At 46.2% G+C, this 27,529-nt stretch overlaps 1 protein-coding gene and 1 long non-coding RNA gene across 9 annotated transcripts in view; one reads left to right on the top strand and one right to left on the bottom strand.

Annotated features, from left to right (window-relative positions):
- Window positions 1-3,685: 3,685 nt before the first annotated feature.
- Window positions 3,686-20,297, bottom strand: LOC106970192 (uncharacterized). The gene is made up of 3 exons (XR_001429469.3): window positions 19,942-20,297; window positions 19,233-19,251; window positions 3,686-4,394 (listed from the first exon to the last, which is right to left on the bottom strand). It is a non-coding gene; the product is annotated as an uncharacterized LOC106970192 (long non-coding RNA).
- The window catches only part of ERI3 (ERI1 exoribonuclease family member 3), a 127,612-nt gene continuing 120,337 nt past the window's right edge, over window positions 20,255-27,529 (top strand). Inside the window, exons 1-2 of one of the 8 annotated variants that reach the window (XM_027059388.2) lie at window positions 20,255-20,290; window positions 22,675-22,750. Coding sequence is in view for 4 of the 8 variants with exons in the window: in XM_027059387.2 (XP_026915188.1) it covers window positions 20,524-20,658; window positions 22,675-22,750 (211 nt within the window). In the remaining 4 variants the exon portion in view is untranslated. The other 7 variants (XM_027059392.2, XR_003420219.2, XM_027059387.2 and 4 more) reach the window with 7 other exon arrangements.

Here is a 27,529-nt window from a genome sequence, read left to right as displayed (position 1 = left end):
GGAGATGCCAGGTGGCAGCTGGAGAAGAAGAGAAGCAGTCAGTGCAGGCAAGAAAGGCAGGAGACCAGCTGTGGTAGAGGCCAGACAGCTGGCTGGCCAAAAGAAACCCTTTAGGATGTCGTTCAGGGCCTGAAATGCACCCTCAGCAGGGTAAGTTATTGCAACGCCCTTGCAAATATAAAGTGCTGTACAAACACTAAATCTAAAATGGCTAATAATTTTGTTATGTTAAAGCATTCGTGTCAGGTAATTAATGTACTCATTGTGATCATTTAATTTTATGGCAGGTAGTGTAGGGCTGGACAGAAATAGGGCTCTTTGGCCCAGTCCTCTCGTTTCACGTTAGATAAGCCAGCAACACAGTCTCCCTGATCGACTACATCAAGGTCCTGCTGGAGGGGGCTGCTGCAGGGGCTCAGCAGCTGGACCTGGGCCTCCACACTTCAGGGATTTCATCTTCCTTGGCCCCTGGTGCCTAGAGGCCCTAGTGCCCCCTGGTGGTGTCTGAGTTACCACCATTTCCTCAAAGGAAATTCATAGCTGAATTTGTGGGAAAAGAGAAAATTGATCTCCTAATAGAGACTTCTCCCTTGGCAAGTGTGTCTCAAGGCCATCGGGTGCTATGCACAGTAAAAGGGGAGTTGGCGTTGCTGTGTGGTGCTCCTTGGGGGCCAGCACAGCAGGTTTTGTAGCAGTTGGAGCACCTAGAGCGAACCAAGAGGCCCATCCATATTGCCCCAGAAAGCCCCAAAGGGAGACTGTGCAGGCTTCCGCCCTCAGTGCTGGCCACTGTGGAGCTCTGTGGAGAGAGGAACTCTCGTTGCTCTTTGCCCAGTCTACCGAGGCCAGCTTGCAGCAGTGTCTCCATCTTCCCTCTGCTCTCTATATTCCCTCTCCCTGCCTACCACCCTCTGCCTCCTCAACATACCCTGAGCCAAGGCAACTACTCTCACTCCTTTCCCCAAACCTTCTTATAATCTCTTCCATGGGGAGCCCTTCGTGGTTAAGTAGGTTCCAAAGCAGAACCTCATCTTCTATCAGCTCTCAGTCCCAGTCTATGTGCCAGCCTGACGCAGGGCTCAAGAGGGTCTTGTTAAGGCTGGTCTTACCTTGCCCTGAATGAGCCCTCAATCTCAAACATGTCCACCGTCACATATATGCACAGACTGCTATCTCCATCTTGACCACCTCATTGATTTCTGTGTGCCTAGAGGTGATGACCAGAAGGCTTCTCCATACTGGAAATATTAAGACTGGCTTGGCGAGATACTGAGTGAGAATACAGAATCCTTGAATCCTTGACTTTGGTCAGTGCATACTCTTGTTTCTCTCTCTCTTTTTCTCTCTCTTCTCTCCCCGTTTTCTGCTAGACATACCTGTCACTTCAAGAGACTGAGGGTATAGCAACATGCTTGCCCAGTAACTAATATATTTATTACAGGGGCACCTGGGTGGCTCAGTCGGTTAAGCGTCCGACTTCGGCTCAGGTCATGATCTCACAGTCCATGGGTTTGAGCCCCGTGTAGGGCTCTGTGTTGACAGCTCAGAGCCTGGAGCCTGCTTTGGATTCTGTGTCTCCCTCTCTCTCTGCCCCTCCCCTGCTCATCCTCTGTCTCTCTCTGTCTCAAAAATAAATAAAAACATTAAAAAATATATATATTTATTACAGACCCAGAAAGGTTTGGAATATATCCTTCATAGTGGCTCTCTTTGCTAAAATCAGCAATAGCTGCCCAGATGACCCATAAACACCAGGTTTCTTGTAACCTGGTGGGTGGGGGCACAGAGAAGGCAGTGAGTCCAGCCAGCTGACCACAGCCTTGCCAGTCTCAGAATCAGTGTGTGCTTAGGCAGCTCTCTGTGTGGTAGGACCCTGTCCCACTCAGTTGAGGGAGGGATATGACTACTACCTTCCAGACCTGTATTTAGCCTAGAGCTCCATGCTCATTAGCATGAGTCTCACAAAAGAAAATAACAACATCACTATTATTGAGGCATCACCATGTGCTAGGGTCTATAGAAAAGTACTTTATGTACATTGTCTCCTTCAATTCACCCAATTCTCCTATGTCATTGGTGCCATTTGTGGCTTCATTTTACAGATGCAAGAATTAATTTATAGAGAGGTTAAGTAGTTTGCTTAAAGTCATATGGTTGCTGGGTAGCAGATCTGGGATCTGAACTCAAGCAGTCTATGGCAAGAGTCCACATGCAAAACCACTATGTACTGCCTCTTTCTGGGCTGTGCTGTCTGCATGCACTGGCCTTCCATTCCAAAATAATTATTATTATCCATTTGGTGCCGGGCACTGTGCTGGGCCCTTGGGAGGGATGGACACTATAGAAGAATGATTGATTGATTGATGTTTCCTATTTACCAGTCACTGTTCTAAGTTTTACTGGAGAGTCATTTGTACTGGAGAATGAATAACTGCTACATCTATAGCTCCGTGCTAGGAAAGGAGGCTCTGGGTGTTTCCTTATGCACAGATGACCATGCCCTGTATCAAGTGACTTTACTACTCTGGCCACACCTAACTGGATCAGGGATAGACATGTGACCCAAGACAGCCAATCTATTCAGTGGCCAGGAGTCCATGAAGTGGCCTAGCAAGAAATTTGCCCAACAGAGTTACTGACTGGGATGTGGCCAAGTCAATTAGATCCTTTTTCTTGGAAAATATAAACTCATGTTAATTATAAGTGTTAGGTGCTGCTGAAGCAAGGGCAGAGTACTAAGTGACTATACTGGTGAAATTCAAGAGTGGAGATCAATGAATGCTCACTCAGAGGCAGTAATGAAAACACCTAATTTCTAGCACTACACTGCGTCCTGAACAACAGAGTTCTCAGAGTTTCAATAGGCTCTGTGAAGTCCCATGGTGTGGCTATGTCTTGACTTCCTTATTTCTTTCTATATCCTCACAATGATCCCCTATTACCAACACGATTAAGTGGGTAACACAGACAGACAATAAGGCAATTACAACAGAGTGTGATAAACACAACTACAGCAGAAGCCCAGGAGGCTATGAGAGCAACAGAGGAGGCGCCAGAAAGAGTACATCTAGCCAGAGACAGTCAGGGAGGGCTTCTTGGAGGAAGATGAGTCAGATACTGTTCTCATTTTATTCACAGCAAAAATCATCACCCTTAAGATCACCCTATATAATCTGACCCTCTATTCTCACATTGTCTTCCTAAATTCTATTCTTGTCATTGTATTCCCCTATTGCTCACCCTACTCTACCTCCGTTGGCTTTCTGGGTGCTCCTGAAACACATTGGTCCTGCCTTAGGACCTTTGATCTTGCTCTTTTCTTTATCTAGAATGTCTCCAGATACCCACTTGTTCAACTCTCTTACTTCCTTTAAATTTTGCTGAAATCTCATCTTGTCAATGAGGCCTGCTTTGGCATCTGATTTAATACTGCATCCTGTCTGCCGACTCCTATACCCAGGCACTACTGATCTCCTTACTCTGCTCTACTTATTCTTTATTCCTTAGAACTTATCACAATTATCATCTTCCAACATACTTAATGATAACTTACTTATTTGCTTATGGTTTTTTGCCTGCTTCCTCCCCCCCACCCCAGAATGTAGCCTCAATATGAATAGAGGTCTTATTTTGTTTTTGACTGTCATGTGTTGTGTTCCCTAGAAAGCAGATTCCGGGACAAAGATTAGCATACAAGATGTTTAATAGACAGCTCTTGGGATCAACACCAATAGAAGGAAGGCTGATTAGGCAGAGGGAGAAGCTGAATTGTGAAGCAGTCCCAACAAAGTCCTCAGCTAGTCCCATAGGAAGCCCTGGAGCTGGGATGGTCTTTCAGAGTCATCCAGAGTTGGGACAAGCGGGCTGGATCTTTATGTCTCAGTATTGATCAGTCATTGATGCGAATTGTCCTTAGAAGGAGATAGGACCTTGAACAAAGAAATTCTCTTCAGCAGCCATCCCCCAACAAGGCTAACAATTGAAGGCTGCTAGCAGCACTCCCAGCAACTGGAGGAACTGGTCCTTCATTCCTAAAGGCAGCAGATCACTGCCTTCACTGTAATCTACCCTGGTACCACTTGAATTCACTTTTTCATATTAGTTCTGAGAGCACATCCTCCAGGATTTCAGTGGGCCTCTCTTGCCAGGGGAAACTTACAGAAGAGGAAGGTTTGAAGAATGACTACAGACCCCACTATTGGAGCTGATCTCAGGGTCACAGCTTTTATCCATTTCACTCCTTCTCTGTTCACAATGCCAGATTCCTTTCACCTTCAGCTAGCACATCTGTTGGTCATGGTAGTTTGGTTTGTGGCATGATGAAGATTCACATCCTTGAGGGATCTCAGACTGGTTACCATGCCCTCCTCAGGCTGGGGTTGTTGCACTTGTCCCTATACCATTAAATTAGGAGAAGGGAGTACTAACAGATCACGTGTCACATGAATCACCTGGCTACTCCCATTGTGTAACAGCAGCCCTACTGCCTCCTGATGATCTAAGCCAATTACCTCTGCCAAGATACAGTGACTTTTCTTCTTGCCTGTGTCCTTGGCATGAAGAACCTGAAGAAGCCAGGACGCAGCCATCTCATATAGTTTAGTGGGACTCTTGCTGTGTCTTCTAACAGAAATGCTCCCCTTTGGGAATCAGCTATTCTAAATTTGCAAAGCCCAACATAACATATTCCACAAGTGGATCACTGGGAGTAATTATAATGAGACCTTGGTTTCTGGACCCCAATGGGGACACATCTACATATAAAGGTCTTTGATTTAAAATGCATGCTGTGTCCCACAATAGAGTTTCTCAATCTTAGCACTATTGACATTTGGGGCTGGATGATTCTTTATTTGGAGGTGGGGAGGAGAGGGACAGGACTGTCCTATGCACTGTAGGATGCACACCTCTGACTTCTACCTACTGTATACCAGTAGCACTACCTCTCCTTCTCCCCTCCTCCAGTGGAGAAAATGAAAGACGTCTCCAGACATTACCCAATTGCCCTAGGAGGCAAAACTGTCCCCAGTTGAGAGTCAGTATCCAAAAAGATGGTGCCCCATTCTCATAGAGTATCATCTCCTAGCTGGTGGTTCAGCTGTGCCTTCAATAGGTCATTGCATTGTTCAATTAGGTTAGCAGCTTCCAGGTGCTGTAGCATGTGACACAACCAATGGACCTTATGTTATGGGCTCACTCTTGCACCTCCATTGCTATAAAGTAGATCCATTGGTATGATATGGTAGGTAGCATATAAGATTGTATGCTGATGGATCAAGCACTTTATAAGCTTTCTTTTGATGGCACTGGCTATAGCCCTGTAGGCAGGAAACACAAACTCATAACCAGAATATAGATCTATTCCTGAGTGAATTTCCGCTTCTTCCAAAATGGAAAGGGCCCAAAATAATCAACTTGCCATCAACTGGCTGATTGATCTCCTCAATGGATGGTGCCATCCTGGGGACTTTGCATTGGTCTCTGTGACTAGCAGATTGAACATTCCACAGTGGCAGTAGCTAGGTCAGCCCTGGTAAGTGGGAACTCATGCTCTTGGGCCTGTGCATAACTTCCAAAATCCCTGCCATCATAGTTACTTTATCCATGCATTCATCATGCTGAGACTGGGGTAGCCAATGATAGAAGCTGACTGGTATCAGTGGGATGAGTCATTTTATTTACTTAATGGTTTAATTCCCCTCCCATGGTGGATACTCACTAGTGGGCACTAACATGTAATACAAAGATCTTCACACTTTGTGCCCATTCTCATATATCTGTTCACTGGCTACGACCCCAGGCCTCCTTGTCTGTGACCTTCCAGTCTTGCCCCTTCCAGTTAGCACAGTCATTACCACTGCCCATGAGTCCATAAATATTCTATCCTTGAATCCCTTTGCTTTTTACATAAAGTAAACGACTAGGGGCCCTGCCCATTGGGAGGATCTTCCCTCTCCACTGTCTTTCAGTATAGCCACTGTCCATTTCAGCTTGTACTCACATACTGCATCAACCCTCCCATGAACTAAGGTGGGGCTTTTCCCTCCTATTTTCTGGTCATAAGGAAGCCCTCTGTACAAGTTAGATGTGCAGATGAGAGGCACTGGCTGCACCGGTGGTAGATGACATGGGAGCCTGCGATACTGCGCTGCGGCTTGCTTGTGCCCTCCAGTTCTACCCATACTCGACCTCACATGTAGCTCTTCTATTTTAGGATGGACTGCCAGGGGGCGTGAGTAACCTCATGACTCAGCGGATCTCAGAATTCAGTTTTAGTGAGAGGATGAAGTTATAAGATCTGCCTGAAAAACCATGCAGCAGCAGAGGGAGTACAGGCACCCAGAGAGGATCTGAAGGGATAAAGTGGAGGTGAAGGGGAATTAAGATGTTTTCTCTACTACTGTTTTAATTTGATTAAATCTTATTCCATCTGTGTAAGTTACTTTTTCTGTTCCAGTTTTTCTGTACTAAGTTCTTCACACAAACTGTTATGAATTATTAATTTAATGTATACTACATATATTAATTTAATCTATACTACATATGAAGTAGGCACTATTATTATTATTCCCATTTTACAGAAGAAGCTGAGATGTAGGGAGGTTAAGTAACTTCTTAAGGAGCACAGAGTTGGTGCTCCTTAAGAACAAAGTCTGAATTCCAGGACTGTCTGACTCCAAGGCCTAATCTTTAAATAGCCACACTATCAGCCAATCTCTTCATGCCAGCTGCCATGAGATAGAATGAGGAATGAGGAAAGAGTTGTGTGTGTGTGTGTGTGTGTGTGTGTGTGTGTGTGTGTGTGTGTGGTGGGCAGGGGGAGGTTTTTCACTATGGCTGTGCTGTGCTCTGCTGAAGAGCTTCAAGATTTTTACGAGCTCACCCATTCCTTCATCCAACAAATATTCAGTGAATACCTAATTACTATAGGATAAAAATGAGTGAACCAGATGTCTTGCTGCTATACCCTTGCCACTTCTCTTAGGGGAGGTTCTTCTATAAGGGCAGGGTTCCTGCTCAGGACAAGGGTAGGAAAGGGAGGGCATCAATAGAAAAGGCTGCCCAGGTAGCTCATTTGCCCAGGTAGCTCTGTGGGCTGAAGGAGGAATAAGATGGCTTGGCTATTTGGCCCTAAGATGCAAACTGCTCTCCTCTGCTTCTCAAAGCTGCCCCTCTTGGGTCTGGACAGAAGTGTTGATGGTCTGGTCCTCAGAGTTCCTTTAGTTATAGCCTATGTGTCATCTTCCCCTTCTTGGGGATCTCAGTCTTGACGTCTGCAGTACTCTGTCCCACTGATTCATTAAAGTGATTGATTACTTTCTGCCCCGTGGGCCTAAGTTTTACCTATTAAGTAACTACGTCTCTGCCTGTCCCCTGGGTGCATTTTGGAGCTGCAGTCCTACACTAACCCAGTTTTGTTTTTGGTTTTTTGTTTTTGTTTTTAGTTCAGCCTGGTAATATTAACTACCAAAATAATAATTTACATTTAGTAAGCATGTACTGTGTGCCAGGCCTGTGCCAAAAGCTCTATGGATGACTTTATTGAATTCTGTGTCAGCCCTAGAATGGAGGTCCAGGCTTACTGTTGGAGACAGAGCATGAGGTCAGCATGCAGAAGGGGCTCTTTTGGCCAGGATTGTGCTGCTCCTGTGTCTGTCCTGTGCATTCAGACCACTACAGGACCACCATAGGATCTGGACCCGCTGGCCTTACAACACCCAGCACCCCCAGCTGAGAGCCCTGTGGTAGAACACACAGGCCTTTTGGTAGCATTCCCCTTGCCCCTTCCCTTCCCTGAACAGGCATCTCTGCCAGGTCAGCTCCCTTTCCCTTGGCTTCCTTTGTGCTTTTCCTGGCCTTGGCTCATGCTGTTCCTTCTGTCCAGAATCCCACTTTTCCTTTTTCTGCCTGGTAAAACCCTTATTTTTCAAGCCTTGCTTTAATGTCATCCTGACCTCCCTGCCCTCCCCTGTCAGAATTAATTGCTCCCTCCTTTTGTGTTGCTCAACTGCACTTATCACAGCGAACTGTAGTTACTTGTTTCACCAATCAGCCTGGGGGAAAGAGAGGCAGAGACCTGTTCTGATTCACCTCCTGGTCTCAGGGGCTCAGGGGCCGCCCAGTAAGTGTTTGCTGAAGCCCACTGGGACTGGAGCAGGGGGCTGTGAAGCTTGACTGAGGATGTCCCTGGGATGGGACCTGGGTTCTCCCTGAATCCCTGCTGTCTGTCTAACCTCTTTCTCTCTGGCTGGCCCAAACTGGATTTCAGAGACTATGACAGGATCCCCCTCAGCGGGAACATGTCTATCTTCTCTCCCCTCCAGATGAATCCCCTCTTCAGTGGCCAGCCTGCCTGCCTGCCTCCCTCCTGGACCCCTTCTAGCCTGGTGCTCCCCGCTCTCCCCGTTTAGCGGCATCTGTGGATTTCATTAACTTGCTACTTAACCCCTCTCGCTCAGATCAGCTCTGAAGATGATAAATCAGGCCCAGGGCTCATCCCTGCAGCGGCCAGCCTCTCCACACCCCCCTCTAACGAGGCTCTGGCTGCCCCTATTCATCACTGGCTGCCCTCTCCTTCTCCTGCAGTTTCATTGCTCCTACCCCCTATGCCCCCATGCAGACGGTGTCAGTGTTGTTATAGCCCAGCCACTTTGGGTTGAATTCCGGATGCAGATTCAGGACAGATTCTGGAGCTGGTAAGCTTCCTAGACCAGACCACATCTGTCCCTGGGGAGCTGTGGGTCTTGGCTTCCCTGGGTGGGGGTGGAGGGAGGTTAGTCCAAAGGTAGGATCCAGCGGCTACAGGAGAGGGAATCTCTGGCCTGGAAAAGGATGTGAGGGCTAAGGGAGCAGAGGGCTCCCTTCCTAACTATAGGACTGCCTTTATTTCTGTGTAGGAGAGGGGAAGGGTGGCTAGAGTAGATGGATCTGTATTCCCCTTCCTCCCTTCCTTCCTTCCTTCCTTCCTTCCTTCCTCAAGGCCTTGCACTCCCTCCCTGCCTAGATCTTCCCAAGAACCTTCCTTTAAATGGCCTTCTCTGTGGCACTGCTGGTCTCATAGGCACCCATCCTTTCTTACCTCCTCATAGAGTATGGCTAGGATGAGGACTGCTACAGCAGTGACCCTGGGTGGTTTCCTGGATATCTCTGTAAAAGCCTGCCTGGCTCATGCAGCCCCTGGGACCAGTGCTAACTCACTCTGACTTTGTGCTGCCCTCACACTCCTTCCCCCAAAAGCTCCCCCACAGTGGTAAAGCTGCTCTGAGACTCCTTTCTCACCCTCATCTTTCTAGCTTCCCCTTCCCTTACTTCTTGAGCTCCCCTGCTTAAGTAAACTCAACCTGTGAGCCCTCTATCCTTTTGCCACCTGTCACAGAGGCTGCCATTCTGCTCCCTGGGTGGATCACCTACACCTCAGTGGAGGGCTAGAACTGGCTAGCAATGTGGTTTTCCTTGACTTAGCAAAAGGGCCCCTTTTCCTCCCACCCTCCACCCCAGCTGCTTCTCTAAGCCCTGCCCAAGTACCATCTTTAATCTTCCTTTCTCTGTGCAGTTACCTTTCCCTCTCTCTCTCAGGCCCCCCTGACTTCTCTTTCCTTCCCTCCCATGCCCCCTCTCCTCTTCCGTTCTTCCATTTATAGGCATAGACTCCCTAAAAGGGACCTAGCTCTTTTGTAGTTCTAATCAGGGTCCTTCTGGTTTTCTCTGCCTTTAGAGATCTCTCCTCTCTGGGCCCCCTCTTATTACCTCCATCTGTCCCCTCCACCCCCCATTCTCACCTTCATTCCAGCCTCCTCAGGAGACAGTATCCTGCCCCCACCCCTAGTTTCCTCCCTACCCCTTCCCAGGCCCTGCAGTGATCGGCTGTCCCCCCCCCCCCCTTCTCTGGCATTCTCCTTTTGAAGGGAGCAGGGTCAAAGCCATTGGATATTCACCCAGCAACACCCCCACCACCACGTGTGCTTTTGTCAGGTGCTATTTCTACAATGTCTTCATTACCTCCTAATTGGCCAAATCTCTTTTCTTTATTTTTCTTGTTAAAGACAGATTTAAAGAACGAGTTCAGTAGCTCAGCCATTTTCAGACCATCATTAATTTCCCACCTTCTTATTTATTAATGGGGCAACTTCCTTGCTGGTATTTCTTGTTCCCTGGATATCTCTGTAAAAGCCTGCCTGGCTCATGCAGCCCCTGGGACCAGCGCTAACTCACTCTGACTTTGTGCTGCCCTCAGCTGCTCTGGCATTCCCTCCACAGCCCCCCTGCTCTTGCAGCCCTCCTTAGTCAAGACCCCTTTACCCACACACCCTGAGTGAGACTCCCAGTTCTCTCTTCCATCCCTTCTCCCTTTCCACAGTGTTCCTGGTTCTACACTAAGCCAAACAAATGCATGCATGCTGTCTCATTGACTCCTCAAAATCGTAAGAACAAAAGAGCAGACTAAAGCTCAGGGAGCAGCGCTGACTTGCACAGGGTCACAAGGTAGGGCCAGGATGTGAATGCGTTTTTACCTGGCCCCACACTAGGGTGTTTAGTCTTTGCCAGCCCACCTCAGGGAAGGCCAATTCAGGGAAGCTCGCAGAGAAAGGTCACATTTAGGGTAAGTAGTGATAGAGAGGGAAATTCCAGGACCAGTGAGAAGGCAGCAGCACAGTGGGAAATAGAAGTCAGTGGCCCGAGGATTAGGAGGGCTGTGGTGAGCAAGGAGTGTTGCTGAGAAGGACCGGTCTCCTTCTTTGGTACCTGACCTCTCTGTGTTCTACTTTCTTACCCTCCAGCACCGGTTAGCTAAAGGACTTGTGTTCTAACGGGGACATTACTAACTATGGGAGTAGTTATCTGGGGACTCTTTCTATGCCTCTGAAGGCTGGATCTGTGCACATGCTCTTTTTGAGGCCTTTTGATTCTAGTTCTCTAGGAGACTCAGCCCTTCTTCCCAGGTGAGGGGGTTGATCCTGCTGTTGCTCACAAATCCCTGCCTGTGCATGGGTGTAGGTAAGAATCAGTAAGCGTGGGGCTCCTCAGGAGGACAGCTACTGCCCTAGAACCCAGGCCCCAGGTCCCAGCATATGCTGACTCCACCAGTAGCTCCTAAACCTCTAATATGAGTGATGAGGACTTATGGTATGGTCTTTTTAAGATCTTTCCATAATCAGGAATACTCCTGTTATCCCCTAGGCTCTGAGCCCAGACTCCAGGTGAGGCCCTGTTGTGCCCAGGGCCTAGTGGCTAAGGCTGTAACTGCTTCCACATTGCTGGCAAGAGATGAGAAGGTGATGAGAATAGTGATCCCAAGTCTGGGTGCAGGCCTAAACAGATAGCTTCAAGACCCTCGTGGCTGCCTCTAAACGCCAAGTCATCGTTCTTCTCTTTGGAAAAGAAAACTCTGGGCAGCCCCATAGAAGGATCCAGGAAGGAAAGGGAGAAAGAGAACTCAGGGCAGAATCATTTTGTTCAATCTGGGGCCTCAACTGCCCTCCAGCAGTGGTATCTGGGAGCAGCAGCAGTGCAGGGGAGGAGTCCCCTGAGGCCAAGCCCTGGGAGCCATGTTTTTACACTAAAAGACCTTGTTTCTTGTCTCGTCCTGGTCATAACCCTGCTTAATAGAGACATTAAGATGAATGATTGAAGCTGCCTCTTTCCTTGCAGCCAGAAGGAGGGGCAGCCTGGGTGACCCCGGACAGAGGGGACACTGCGGGGATGGGGTTGAGGTAGGAGGGGATCCACAAAGGATCCCTCTCCAACACAGAGCCTCAGTTTTCGTAGGCTGAAGCCTCCTGTCCCAAAAGTGGCCCCAAGGACTGTTTCCTCCCAAGGGCAAGGCTTCTCTGCACTGACCTCCAAGGCTGCCTCTGGCTCCCCAGCATTAGAGAGGGGCTAATGGCAGCAGGAAAACCCATCATAGGTAGAAAAGGGATGACAGGGACTTTTGTTTATACAGGCTTCCAAAAGGGCTTTGATAAGCTTCTACACACACAAGTTTTCATATTTATGAAAATAATACCTAGCAGTTATTGGGTGTTCTCTGCATGTTTCAGAGGCTATGCTTTATATGCATTGACATACTGATTCTCACAACAGCCTCATGATGCAGAAATAATTATTATCCCCAATTTACAGGTGAGAAGACTGAAATTTAGAGAAGTTAAGCCACTTGCCCAAGGTCACCCAGCTAATGTGTAGTATAGCTGGGCTATGAATCCAGGCAGTTTTACTTCAGAGCCTGGGCTGGGAATGGCTGTCATCATATACCACCTCCAGTCTTAAAAACTGTCAGAGTCGAGGATTGGGAGGCTGGTTGGGAGGATTGGAGTTTTTGTATCAGATAGGGAATTGATTTAGAGGTCAGAGACAACCGTTAGGGATAAACAGGCTCATTTCTGGATGGGGCTGCAGAAGTGGTGGGGGCCCCAGGGAGTACCACTGAGACAGGCCTCATTTACCATGTTTATGACAGGTCTGGCAGAGGGCAGCTCAGGGAAAGCTGCCTCTTTGGAGATGATACCAAATACTTTTGGGCAGGAAAATGTCTTGCTTTTTGTTTTCTCTCAGCCCCCCAGCCCTGCCCCTGGTTCTCTGCTAGACGGACATATAGCAAATACATATTCAATAAACAGCTTCTAAAAGATAGGCACTTCTTAAAAGCGAAAAGCCACAGCAGCCTTGGACCATTTTCAGCAGAAAGAATGCTCTGTGCTTGCAGATGTAAGTGGATGCATTTAGGGAAGATGGGCCAGAGGGATTGCTACTCCATGTGAGGCCTGGGGACCAGCAGCATCAACATCACTAAGGAATCTGTTAAAAATGCAGAATCTAGGCCTTTCCCAGACCCCATAATCAGTTTGCATTTTAACAAGATTCCCAGGTGACTGGAATGCACACTAAAGTTTGAGAAGCACTGCTCTAACACAGAACAGACCTAGTCACTGCTCTGCTTCAAACCTGTCAGTGGCTTTCTAATGCCCTCAAGCTCAAGTCCAAACCCATTAAGAAGGTTTACTTTAAAACCAGGCATGATCTTGGGCTCCTGGGTGGCTTGGTTGGTTAAGGGCCGACTTTGGGTCAGGTCTTATGGTTCTTGAGTTCAAGCCCTACGTTGGGCTCTGTGCTGATAGCTCAGAGCCTGGAGCCTGCTTCAGATTCTGTGTCTCCCTCTCTCTGACCCTTCTCCTCTCATGCTCTGTCCCCCTCTCTCTCAAGAATAAATAAACACCTTAAAAATTTTTTTTTTTAAAAAAAGACTAGGCATGATCTAACCCTTGCCTACTTCAAACTCCTCTTTCACCACTGGCTCTGTCACACGTTCTGCTCCAATAGCACTGAGTTTCTTCCCATCCACATGTAGGCCATTTCTTTGCCTCATGACTTTGCTCATGTTGTTCCCATTGCCTGGAATGCCCTGTCTTCTTGTCTTCCCCCCACTCCTTGGTCTGGGAAATTACTACTCAAAACACACTGGACTTCAATGTTAAACCTTTCCAGCTGTGATTAGTGCCTCCTCTTCAAACTTTCATTGTAAGTGGTCTGTCTCTATGATCACAGTTATCACTCTGAAGTGACACATTTCTTTACCAGTGTCTCCGTCATTATAGTGTAAGCTTTACGAGGGCAGGAACTGTGTCTATTGCTCATGCTTTTGTCCCATGCTTTCAAGGAGCCTAGCACAAAGCAGGTATTCAAAGAATGTTGTTGAATCTTGAAAAATTACACACTTTAAGAAGAGTGGGCTCAAGCTCTTAGTTTAGCTGAGGTTGTTGGAGGAGATCCCCCTGAAGGCTTCAGATGCCTCCTAAAAGCCCCATAGCATCTTTCAGGTCCTGAGGGGTGTGGTCAGACACTGCCTATAGATTAAAAATGCCAAGGGGCTCCTGGCTGGCTCAGTCAGTATAGCACATGATTCTCCATCTCAGGGTTGTGAGTTCAAGCCCCATGTTGGATGTGGAGTCAACTAAAAAAAAAAAAAAACACACTGAGCAAGACCCTGGTCCTGTGGATGCCATGCTGCACAGGACACACAGATGGGGTTTAGGGCTTAGAGAGGGGAAGGAACAATCACTTGAGGATCAGGAAATGCTTCCTGGGGCAGAGCACATTTCTCTGGGGGTTCAGTGGTAGAGTTGAAAATGGGGAGGTTACTCCTAGTTGAGAGAGCACCACCAGCAAATAAAGTCTTGGAGGTAAGGAAATACAAAGCACCTTGATGAGTAAGAGTCCTTTTGTCCTGGAAGAGAGGGGGAGGTAAAGAACTACTAGGAAATAAGGCTGGAAATGTAGGTTGGAGTCTGAGTTGTAAAGCACTTGAAGGCCAAGTCAAGACCAGGAAGGAAGAACTATGAAATCACAAGGGGTCCAGTGGAAGAACAAGGCTGTATTAGTCTAGGAAGATCAAGGAAAGTAGCAGGCAGTACAAGTTTATTCACTAAATCTTGGGGGAAATATGCAGTGTAATGGGGGTCCTAGTGGGTTGGGGATGATACTGGGCTACATCCACTGTGAGGAGTTAGGCAATATCCCCTGACCTAAACATCTATTTGAATCTACTGTTTTACATGGGGGTACAAAGCCTCTCAGAGAAAAATAAATTTGAACCAAACCTGGCCAGTATACACCAACATGATTAGAGTAGGGGTATGTGAACAACACAATGAACACCAGATTGCTAGAAGGGCCAGCAGAGCTTGGGAGAGAGAGGCTTAATGACAGAGGAGGGAGGAGTCTGGAAGATGAGCCAATTTCCACAGTAAGACTGATGGTTGAAGAGGACCATGGCTCTGGTTCTTTGTGATGGTTCTTACATAAACTCACCCTATCCCAGCTACTCTCATGGTTGTAGGCATGCAGAATGAGTTAAATAAGTGGAAAGAGCTGTCTCTGAAACACTTAAGAACTCAAACATTCTGCTGTAGGGCTTCACATCCTCTTAGCTAAATGAAATATGGAGGGATTCTTCTTACTTTGTGAGAGAGTTCTGTGCTCTCACATGGTCATGATACCACGAGAATTCAGCATATCAGGCAGAGGCATTCAAGGCCAGCATCCATGGTGCACTTAGTGACAGAAACCAGTGGAGCACAGTAGCTTTGACTGATCCATGGGCACAACTGAAGCTTTTTAAAGAAACATTGCTAGGGATTGTTATTTCTATAGGAGCAGGTAGAGGTCTAGAATTAGCAAGACTGGTGTATTAATGTTAACATAAACTCCTTGATGCTACTAGCTGCAATAGATGGTAGGGAATATCTGCAATGCTACAGACAAACTACAAGTCAGTCTATGGAATAGAAACAGAGCCACCAGGAGGCAGCAGTTCATGAGTGTGTTTGGAAAAATTGAGGGAGCCTGGTTTGGTGGAGAAGAGACATCAGTACCACTCCAAAGGGTCCAGGGTGAATGCAGACATCTGATCAGTGATAGGAAGCTCTAACAGGCAGTAGGAGAGAGTTGAACTTGAAGCTGTGATGGGAACAGGCAAAAGGTGGGAGCACTGGTGGCTGATGACCAACCTCAGGAGAAGGGTGGGTACTGTGGTAGATGCTTTCTTCACTTTTTTGGTTATGCAGATATTATCTCCACTTCATAGTGGAGGAAACAGGCCAAGATAAGGTGACTGCTTATTCATCAAATATACTCACTTGGAATATAAAGATGATTAAAACACAGTCCTCTTCTTTGAGGACCACAGAATATTGTAGGTGAAAGATACAGAGGCAGACAAGGGCAGGCATAAGCACAAGGTGCAATGACACCACAAAGATGTTTCCCAAGTCACAGAGTCAGTAAATGTCAGAGCCAGGAATCAATTCCTGGATTGTCTAGATTCAAACCTTAGCACCTTCCACCACTCTAGCCACACAGCAATAGTTGTCAGAGTCCAAGTTCTGAGGAAGGGCAGTAGCCCTTGATGCTGGCAGGAAATTTTTAAGAGCAAGAAGAGGACAATGGGAATTGAGATGTGGCCTGTACAGGTGACCCAGCAGCAGCTCAGGTCCAGAAGAGATGATGGTGCCCTCAAGGTTACCAGGTCATGGAGGCCCTCCCCTAGGGTAGGACTGATTCCAGAGCCTAGAGGTGGCAGTGTGTGGTTTTAGTTATAGAAGGCAATGGAGGCAATAAACCAGGCTGGTTCTTAGAGAGGCACATTGGGACCAAAGAACGGAGGGTCTCAAAAATCAAGTTGCGATTGAGAGGAGAGGCTATATTGGGAGTGGCAGTGGGGAAATGGGAATGAAATCAGACAATTTTGGGGCTGGAAGGAAAACTTGCCCAGTCTCTAGGATCATCATCTCCTTTTTGCTTCTGTTGAGTTCAATAGATCCTGACAGGATTGTCTGCCTTTTTAAAAACAACTTTCTTTCTTCCTTCCTTCCTTCTTGTTTTATTTATTTAAGTAATCTCTACAGTCAACATGGGGCTCAAACCCATGACCCTGCAATCAAAAGTCATACTCTTTTCTGACAGCCAGGTGCCCCAAACAACTCTTTTGCTTTAAAACCTTGTCTTTTTTCTCCCCTCTGAGCACCAGATCTAGAAGAGGCCTGGGGCCCCAATCTTTTCTAATGCTTTGCCTCTACTGACTAGAGTGGCTAGATAGCCCAAGCCAACCTTCCATAGTTGGGGTAGGACTGTGAGCCACATCTCTGGGGCATGTGAATCACCACACTCTCTGAACAGTGGGCAAGGCAGGGAGAAATCAGAGAATGAGAGCTGAAGAGGCTAGGACAGAGAAGGCAAAGTGGAACAGCTTGGGCAAGAGAGCCTCCCTGGGCAGGTGGCTCCATTTGATTTCCGATTTAAAGGGGAGGCTTAGATGGCCAAGAAGAAAAAGGCTAATAAGAAAAATATTAAACTGCAGTGTGTGTGTCCCCAGGGACTTCCTGTTGCCATGACTGACCTCCCGGAGAGCGCCATTCGTTCCCGAGCATGGCAGCTTTATAGGCACTTGTAGGCCTGCAAAGAACACCAATTTGCTGCTGCAGTTTGTTTTGATAACTGAAACTTTCAATAAATCTATATTAAAATCAAAGGGAAAATTAACTAGGCCCCAGTGAGGGGCATAGAGATAAGGGAGCACATTACCACCCTGGCCTCAGCCACCCCACATCCATCTCTTAGTTCAGATTCAGGTCACCAGGGAGATGAATGGCTCAGGCTCATGGGGAACAGCCCTGGGGAAAAGCAGGGTGAAGAAGGCATGACCAGGTCCAGCTCCCACAGCTTCTGCAGCAGAGACTGTGGGCAGTAAGGGGGGGGGGGGATAAGAAGGTGGGGTGGTGGTGGTGGTCATGGTGGGAAGAAGAGTTGGAGAGAGGTGTGGAGGAGGGGCGAGAATAATAGTAATAAGAGCCAATATTTACTGAACTCTTTATGCTTTATGCTGGATGCCATGCTAAGCATGTTTGTATTTAATTCTACTAAGTAGGTACTAGTATTATCTCCACTCTAGAGATGAAGAAATGGAGCCTCAGAGAGGTAGTGGCTTGCTACAGATGGAGCCAGGACTCAAACCTGAGCAGGTTTTCTCTGAGTTCATACTCCTTGTAACCACACTATGCTGTCTTATGCAGCTTACAGGGACTGTGAACAGCAGAAGCAGCTTTCCCGGTTCTTAGATAAAATAGTTTCAGACCCAGTCTGGGTTGTCTCAGCTGTGCCAAGTTTGGGAGCTGTCATGCACTGTTCTTGGGTCCTTGGGTTCTCTGCCCTTCCATTGCTTGGTAAGCCCTATGATTGTTGGCCACCCTTGTGGTTTCAAAGGGCAGCAGAAGAACCAACTTGGTCTCTTTAGCTCCTGCTCTCAGTGTTCACTTTAGCTCAGTCGCTTAATCCAGAAGCCCGGAGGCTGCCCAAGGTATATCTGTGTCTGTGTATTGGACTCAGTTCATCTGCCTCCAAAAATTCACTTGCCCCATCTATACCCCCACACCAGGGCTTTGGCCACTTGGTTTTTTTGGGCAGCCCAGCTGCCATTACGGTCACCTCATTTACTAACACATCTGGTTGTCTTAGCCTCCTCAGGGATAAGGGTTAGGTTTGGACAGAGCCTCCAATGTGCCCACAATGATGGGACTGCAGTGGGCCTAATTTGGCCAAACCAGGGGCTATGACTCCTCTCATCATTTCTAGTCTGTTGAACCACTGTGCTTTAGGGTGTGGGATCTGGTGTCCCCTGTGGCTACCGGAGTAGTGGGGTAACACAACTCTCCCTTTCTCCCTGATAAGTGATGGTTTTATATGGCCTAAATAAGAGAGCAACTAGTCGTGTTTCTTTTGAAGCTCTGGTCAACTTTATAATACACAACCTTATATTTTCTTTCTTTTCTTCTCTGCCTCACTTCCCTTTGCCTCCTCAACTCTTGCTGCCCAGGGCTTGTATTTCCCAATGAAGTTTTACCACAATAAGCTTTACTCAGGCTGTTTTCTGGGAAACCATAAAACAGAGGGAATCACAACAGAGCCAAAGGCTTGAGGGAGCCAAATGCTGGGTTGGCAGTGGTGTAAGGCACCACGTATATACTTAGCTCTTAAACTGTTGTATTATTTGAATACATTTTGCCTGGTCTTTGTTCAAAAAGAGCTTATAGTCTGGTAAAGTTCTGGAAGCTGTAAAGGTGAGCTCTAGAGTACCAAGTAGGAAAGAGCACATTCTGGAGAAGTTAAGGGGACCATGGATGGCTCCTTGGAGGATACTGGTGCTGGGCCTTAAAAGAAGCCTCCAATCTATAGACAGTAGGTGTACTTCATTCTTACAGCCAAGAAGGTTGGCTGTGCCCTATTCTTAGGCCAGACTCAGGACATAACAAAGCCAAGGACAGGAGAGACCATCTCAGGGCCTCTCATTTGTCTATTTACTTATCTGTTTGTTTGTTCTGCCTCTCTTTTCTCCTCCCCAATATAAAGGCTTCTCAAGGACACAGGTTTTATGTGTCTTATTCACCAATGAATCCTTAGCAACAGAAACAGTGCCTGACACTTAACAGAGACACTATAAATATATATTGACGGACTAATCAACTGGGATTAATGTCTCGATGACATCAACGGGAGGAAGAAGACTCAATTCCAGCTCTAAGAATCAAAGGTTAGGAAGATGTGCATCCACTTTACCGACCTTGGGTTAAGTGACATCTGTCCCTGCTGATGTTTGTTTCATTTGTCCACATTTACCAGATTCCTGCTTTATATTTGGAACTGTGCTGGGTATTACTGATAAACAATATAGAAATAATGCTTACCTTAAGTGAATTTACAGGCCTGGGGGAGAGACAGGGAAATAGACAATTATAAAACAATGCAATAAATTCTGTAAGTGCAGAGTAGAATCACTTAACCTATTATGTAGGATTAAGGAAGACATTCCCTGATAGGGGTATTACTAGGCATTCCCAGTTCAGGCAGGAACCATTATGTTAAAGGTCAGATTTCACAGAGGTAGTAGGGCCCAGAAATTACATCATTTTCTTAAGTGAAAATATGCAAATGGCAGACAGAGGGCTTGGTGACCAAGCTGGTCCCAGAAGATGGTTTCTGGCTGATGGGGAGGCTATCAAAGCCATCGTTGGCCAAGGCCCAGGTTTCCCACTTCAGAACCTGTTACCCGTGGCTTTCCAAAGAGCCATAACCAAGATGAAGAAACACGTCTCGGGCTTTGGCCACACTTCCCTCCAGATGACAGAAGAGACTCTCTGTGGTAGCTCCCTATAGTTGAGGCCAGAACTCTTTTAACTCTGATGTTCCACGGGAACCAACCTGAACAAGTCAGTTCCCTCTTCCGTAGGAAGGCCCTTCAAAAATCTAAGAATTTTCTTCTTAGCCTAAATTCTCCCTCCTCTCAGCTCTCCCCAGACCCACCTCAGAATATGGATGATAATAATGACTTGTTGAATGAACTAATCACGAGCAGTCATCTAAATACAACACGTCATTTTATGAGCCTATACTCACCTCATGAGTATATTGGGAGGTGGGAAAACGGAAATGGGGGACCTTTATCGCTCTAGGTCTTAGAAAGTTTTTGTTATTAAAAAAATTTCTTTCACAGCTCGGAAGTGAACTCCCCCTTCACTCTCTTCTGAGTACGTGCAACCTCAAAACTACAAGTCCCATAAGATCGGACGCGGGGAGTCACCATCTTGACAGACCTTAGCGCGCATGTCGGCGGGAGAGCAAGCATTTGGGGAGAAGAAGCCCCGCCCCCCTGCAGCCCATTGGTCGGAGAAGCAAGCGGCGGGCTCAGTGGTTGGCCACTGCGCCCGCCCGTCAGTCGCGTCGGCCGGGGTCAGAGTGCGCGGAGGTGAGTCGGTGTGTTGTGGACTCGTGGTGCTGGCTGCCGCTGTTGAGGCGGCCGGGAACGGGCGGTGGGGAGCGGGCGGAGCTGGCCTTGCCTCTGCCTGGCTCGCGCCGCAGTCGGCGCGGGCCGCGCCCGCCGCCGTAAACTGCCCCGAGCGCCTGCTGAGGCCGAGGGAGACGTCGGGGCCTGCACCTGGAGGGAGCCTGCCGCGCTGGCCCCGAGGAGGGGGCGTTGCCATGGCGACAGCCTCTCCCGCCGCTGACGGGGGGCGGGGGCGGCCCTGGGAAGGAGGGCTGGTCTCCTGGCCCCCTGCCCCTCCCCTTACTCTCCCCTGGACTTGGATGGGTCCGAGTTGGGGGCAACACCCTGGGGTGGGTGATGGGGAGAGGCCCCCCAGATTGGGCCCTGGTTAATGCATGCGGGGTGAGGGTCGCGGCGCGCACACTATGTGCAACCTGGGGTGCTAGCCCACGTGCTCACCCTGGATGCATGATCTACTGAATAACGTTCGGGCTGAGAGGGAGCGGGGCAGGGCTTTGCAAGACCGACTGGGTGAGGTGATTAAGGGTGCTAACTTCTTACTTAGGGCTACTAGGGAAGAGCAAGAGGTTTGACCACAGAGGACATAACTCAGTAAAGAGGTGGTAGATAGAATAACCCATTCTTCCCTCTCCAGCACACACACGGTGTTAGCATTTTACCTATTTGTAAATCTGTAGCAGTGGTAGTAGCGATGGTAGGAGTGAATAAGGGGCCTAACCTAGCTAGCTTTCTGTTTGCTTTTCCTGCAAATGTTCCAGCAACAGGTGTTTTCTTAAAACAAAAAAGCATGAACTTGGATTAGGGCTTGACTGCGAGTTCTTGCAAAATGTAACTGCTCTTAGTTGACTTGGAAGATGCTGAATGTGGCCCCTTATGGGGGGTTTGGATTCTGCCCTTAGGGTTGGATTTTGCAAATTGATAATGCCCATCATTGTCTCTGCTCTAGGTCTCTGGCCACCTCTATGGTATTAGCTCTTATCAGACATTTTATCATTCTGTGAGCTGAGGGGCAAAAAAACACGAATCCCATTGGTTAAAAACTGTACGCTATTTGAACTATAGTAGGTGTGATTGGCTGAATAGATTCTTGATTGTAGCGTTTCTACCAGAAATTGGCTTCATCAAATTCTGCTTTATTCTGACTTTATCATACATGGCATGCCTTGTTTTAGTGGGTTCGTGCCTGGAGCTTAAGTATATTATACCTGAATCCCCTACCATTTAAAAGCCAATTTATAAACAGGGACTTGGAGTGTGACTCCACTAATGTGTGTGTCTGTGATCTTGGTTAGAAACCCACTTGGCTGCCTTTCCTCAGAGAGGTGGGGTGTGGGGGAAGGGAGCTGCCGGGAAGTGATTGATAAGGTTTCCTTTATGGATTCTGTGGTGCTTCACTGGAGCTCAGAGCACTTTGGCAACTTAAGCACTCCAAATTAAAAGCTCGTTAACAATTCCTGCCCAAAGATCCTGTAAATAATCGGTTAGCTAGGTCCTAGAGCTTGGCTGAGAGCTCTCCTTCCAACTTGAAATTTCCAAATAAAAGTGCCTTTATTCTCTTTCATTTTGAAAAGTGTATTCTTTGTGGTCGGTTAGGTTGGTGAGTGGTCTTTCCTAAGGGATTTGAGTAGACTAAAGTCTTAAATGTGTAGAGTGGTAGACAGGAATAGATTGGTTCCAAACCTAAGTGTTTCTTTGTGCAAAGGGCATTGCCCACTTACAGGAGCACCTCTGCAGCTTCTAATCTTCTGAAAGATCTAAATTAGGTGATGAGTATGATAGGTGTCCGTTAATGATTTGACTTAGGGTTTGGTTACACTTTGAATTTCTTAGGACTTGAGGTAGACCTGGAGGTATCCTGTAAGTATTTAATAGTCTATTTGGCCATTTGCAGTAAGACCTGTGGGTTTGTGGCAAACAGCCCCTCCTCCAATCCTGGCCTCAGTTCCTGAGTTCTGAATATTATCAGCCTTACCAGTTACCCATCCTCGAGTAGACTAGGATTCTGGTGTTATCCTGAGAGACACTACTTCATGGCCACCTTTCTCAGTCCAAGCTCAGATATTGTAAATGTTTAGTGTTTCTAGGAGATAACCTCCTTATGAGGAGAAGTATGCTACGAGAGAACGTGAAATTCATCATTCCGAAAATATATGGTACTATATATATAGCTTCCAAAAGCTCTGTTCAGGCATTGTTCTTCCATATAGATAACTTATCCCAAAGTAGTTTTGAGTTTAGGGGCTTGAGATTTGGACCCTTAAATTGTTTCAAACAGCAGCAGCCCCTGGGGATTTGATCCTTTATACTGAAATAGACTTGTTGCAGAGATGTGTATTTATCCACAGCATTGGGGCTTTCCAGCTCTCACAGAACCTTCAGCATCCCCAGCTGGCAGTCTTGGCATCTTCGAAGTAAGGAGAGGTGAGAATCCTGTTGCATGGTCAAGTTTGGCTTGACTTCTTTCTTATGAGTATTTGGGTTTGGAGGGTGAGGGGATGGTGGTTGGTGCAGACTGTTTTTTCTGTAGCTTTTTTTGATAAGATGCCATGTGCTCAAAGACTACTGAAATGTACCAAAAGTCTATAAAGTGGTGATAGTTGGAGGTGGGCTATCCAGACTCAAGTTCTGTCATGATTTCTTTGTGGGCATTGCATGAGTGCCTACTTTAGGTTCAGGAAGGTTGAATACAGCCAGAACAGTCTTTCATCCTGAGAAATACACAGCTTAAGATAATAGGGAGGAACACATTCATTTGGCTTTGATAATGCATTTGACCAAGGCCTTTGGGATCTTGGTTTGATTTGGATTGAGAGTCATTGTTGGGTGAATGGTTAATCCCAGTCTATCTATTTTATAAGGATCAGGACTGACTAAAAAGGCAGACTCTGATGATTGATATCCAGGATATCAGAAGCTGTTTGTTCAATAATGAAGGGCCAGGTGCTTTGCTAGGTCCTGGAATTGTAGTAAACAAGACGGCTGCAAATTCTGGGGAGAGAAAGATAGTAAAGAAGCAGTTATGATACACTCTGGGAGTGCTATGGTAGGGTAAGTTTGGGTGCTTTTGGAGTACTCAGGTCCTCAACCCAGACCTGTAGGCTCAGGGAAGGCTTCTCAGAGGAAAGAACCCCCTCATCTAGAATTAGATAAAGACATGAGGGACCAAGTGTGAAGGTCAGAGTTTTGTTGGGTTTGAGAAACTGAATTTCAGTGTGATTAAAACGTAGCATACCCAGTGGGCAAGAAGTTGGAGAATATGATGAGAAATGAAGCAGGAAAGGTAAGCAGAGGCCAAGGCCTTTTAAGCTTTTAGGATTAGGTGATGGATGGAGAAAAAGTTAGACTAGTCAGGAAGAGACTAGGTCCTTTTTCTGTAAAGGACCAGATAGTAACTATTTAGGTTTCATGGGTCTCTGTCACAACTATTCAGTTCCATTCGACTCTGTTGTTACGGCATGAAAGCATAGTATGGAAATGAATGAGCATGGCTATGTTCCAGTAAAACTTGATGAAAAACAGGTGGCAGCTGGATTTGGCCCATGGAACACAGTTTGCCAACACCTGGATCAGACTATCATAAGAGCAGTAAGAAGCCATTAAAAAGTTTTAAGCTGTGTACTGATAAATAGATTTGTGTTTTAGAACATTTGCTCTGATTTCAGCGTTAACAATGGACTGAAGGGGATGATACTGAAGGCAGAGACCAGTAGGGAGCCTGTGATAGTTACGTGGGCAGCATTTTATATTTACCCCTTTGAGGCAGTATTTTGACACTTAAAAATTGGGTATAACTGAATTTTTGCATAATGTATATACTGGTTCTCTTTATTAATTTCCTGGCCATTGACTAGAGCTTAAAGCATGTCTACCAAAGGAGTTGGTGATACCAGCTCCTATTTTACAGACTAGAAAAGATGTAGGAAGGGGAAGTAGGTGTAGAATGAGTGAAAAGGTTTGGGGAAGTCTTTTCTAATCCAAGAAGTAGGGAATAAATGGAACCCTGGTAGGGATGTTGGTCTTAGGGCTCATAGCTTAATGTCAGTTGCTTTAAACTTTTTGAACTATACAAAGAAGGACCCATTTTCCTAAGCTTCCTAGGGAATTGTCCTCATTTTGTTATATGTCGTACTCAATCTTTCCTTTCCTTGCTTGTAGCAGACTGATGACCTTTTTCTGTTTTGGGGACTGTCTCCTGGTTCAGATATGATGGTATATGCCAGGCACAGGAGGCAAATAAAGTATCTGTTGAGTGCCCAATGAATTGTCTTTCTCCTTCTGTAAGCCTGCTTGCATTGCTGGAAGGAAGTCTGTAGGTTTCTGAAAGCCTATATTATGGTGTTTAGGTGACCTTGGGCAAATGACTTATCTCTCTGAGCTTTACTTTCCTATCTGTAAAATGCAGATAATGGGACTTAATAGGGTTTATTAAAGGATTTAATGAGCTAATGTATGTAAGGTTCTTAGCACAGTGTTTTAATAACTTTTGTCACTAATGGTATTTGACACAATTAATAATTTTTTTAAAAAGCAGCCCACAATAGGGTGAGTTGGCCTTTGGCTTAGTATGTTTGGGGGCCTCAGAGTTGTCATTAAGGCCATATGATAGAAACATAACCACTGGTGGTGGCAGCCAGTAGACAGGAGGAAGTTATAACTAATGCAAGGGGCCACTCTTCATAATGGAAAAATTTCAGACATCAGGAGTCCAGAAAATCAGAACTTTCTTCAGGGTAGACCTTAGCCCCAGTACCATCAGTGAAGTGAATTGAGTGAGCAGCTACCTGAAAGAAATTCACCAAAGTGTGACCAGTCATTTCTCCCATTTGGTTAGGGTCATTTATTAGTGTTTCCACCCTTGTGGCCCTACATCTTCGTAAAGTGCCTCTTGAATGTTTTTTATTACTTTTCACCATCACTCTAGGAATGAATCAGGTGGTCAGTATTATTGTCTCTGCTACCCTTGTGAGGAAACTGAGGCCCATGAAGGTTAAGTGTGTTGCCCAAGGTCATGCTATAAGGTACTGTCAGAGCTAGTGCAGATTTGCCTCCAGATGAAATTGTGTTAGTTTATTGCTGTGATTTCTCTTCCTTCAAGTGAGAGATATGTAGTCATTGCAGAACTGCAGACTGATGCATGCTTTGTCCAGATGTGCTAGAAATGATTTGGGTCCCACTTTATCCACTTGGTCCTGTTGGGTTTTAATTGATGACTGCTTGGACCAGGAAAGCAGATTCCCTTTGGGTCATTGTTTTTAGCCCCTCCCTCTTTGGGGACATTCTTGGGGGAGCCTTGGGTTACAAGAGATTGCTTTGATATGTTCAAAATTGTGCCTTGTGCCCCACAGCTACAGGTAAAATCAAAAGGCAGATAATTTATGGGAGTGTCAGAGCTGGCCGCTGGCACCTCAGGAGGCCATTAGTATGCCTGTTCAGACCCTCTGTGTCCTTGCAATTGATTCCTCTTTGCATGAGCTTGATTTGGGAAGCTGTAGATCTGTGGGTAGTGATTGGATGTGACAGTCCAAACACCGGTCTCTAAATTAATCCTTTTAATAGTATTCCAGCACCAAGGCAATGTGGTGTCTCTCTCTGTCTTTAACTGGGGAGGACAGAATAGGGTGGGCTAGGAAGAAGGAGAAAGAGAAAAAAGAAGCTTTGCTTGGGGCTTAGGGTGTGCTCTAACATGTTCTGATTCCAGAGCACTTGAAAAATTTGGGCATATTCATTCAACAAACATTGATTCACACTAACTTTGTGCCTGGTCCTGTGCTGGGTGCTGGGAATACAAAAATGAGTAAAATGTGGTCCTTGCCCTTAAGGATCTGTGTCTATCTCTGTGTTTCTTAGATTTTTTTTAAAGTTTATTTATTTTTGAGAGAGAGAGCGCACGTGCACATGTGTGCGCACACAAGCAGGGGAGGAGCAGAGAGAGAGGGAGTCACAGAATCCGAAGCAGGCTCTGTCAGCAAGCAGCTGTCAGCTCAGAGCCGGATGCAGGGCTCAAACCCACCAAGTGTGAGATCATGACCTGAGCCAAAGTCAGACACTTACCCGACTGAGCCACCCAGGCGCCCCATTTCTTAGAGTTTTTAAACTCCTGCACTATTAAGGTGGAAAAAAAAATCTTATGCTTTTCTTTAATGCTACTTGAAATTTTAAAATGCATTAAAGGGTCTGACAAGAAACAAGTCAAAGAAATTATGCTTTTTTACACACACATGCACACATACACATACCTATACCTGCTATCTTACATCCTTCTCACCTAACTCTGAAAATTATAGTAGGAGAAATAGATTAACTAAAATTTTACAATATAGTGAAACAAAAGTTATGAAATAGGAGTAGAATGTGTTACTGGATCACATTTAAACAGTTAGCTTTCTGATGGAGTGTCAGAGAAAGCTACTAAAAGGGAGTTTTGGGCTGCATTTTGAAGAAGGAGCAATAATTTGCCTGGTGAAAATGGAAGTAACATTCCAAAGGAGGGAAAGTAGCATTTGCCAAGGCACATATTTGTAAAAGGAAACATCACATCTGGGGACCTGAGCAAGTTCTGGTTGTCACCCTGCCCCTGCCAGTTCCTCTGCTCCTCCTCTGGAATTGTGTTTGAGAAGAGGCTTTGAGTTTCTTGTGTTACAGTTGTTTTAATCCAAGGCACCACTTCCTGTTTCTGTTTTTTGTACCCAAGGCTGCAATTTGTTTTTCTTGTTAAAATGTAATAAATGTATTATGATAACAAATTTGGGTGATTTTGGACAGACTTATCATTGCTTATGGTTGAGTTACTTTTAGTTAAAGCCACACCTTAACTCAAAGGAAAAACTGAAGTTGATATGCATTTTTAGCCCTTTGGATGATCTGGGACTCAATCAAGTAGGGAATGTGTGCCCTCAAACATGGGAGAGGAGAATAGGGCCCTGAAGAACTGAGTGCCTCTGAGGCTTAGTTTTCTTGTATGTAAAATGGGAATACTGTTCCCCACTTTGCCTGAGAGTTGGGAGGGCTGAATGACATGAAATATGTAGATGACTAATACAGTGCCTGGCTTATAATAGATTTTTCAGAAAATCCTGTTTTCCTTTCCTCTTTCTCATGCCTTAACAATATTAGCTCCCTTCTATTGCATACTTTCAACACACCAAGTGCTTTATATACATTGTGTGGTTGAACTGAACCCCAAACAGATAGGTATCATTA

This window comes from Acinonyx jubatus, chromosome C1, assembly GCF_027475565.1.
Source record: "Acinonyx jubatus isolate Ajub_Pintada_27869175 chromosome C1, VMU_Ajub_asm_v1.0, whole genome shotgun sequence".
Taxonomy (NCBI): domain Eukaryota; kingdom Metazoa; phylum Chordata; class Mammalia; order Carnivora; family Felidae; genus Acinonyx; species Acinonyx jubatus.
The sequence above is the reverse complement of the archived record's forward strand: the minus strand, read 5'-3'. Positions and strand labels throughout refer to the sequence as shown.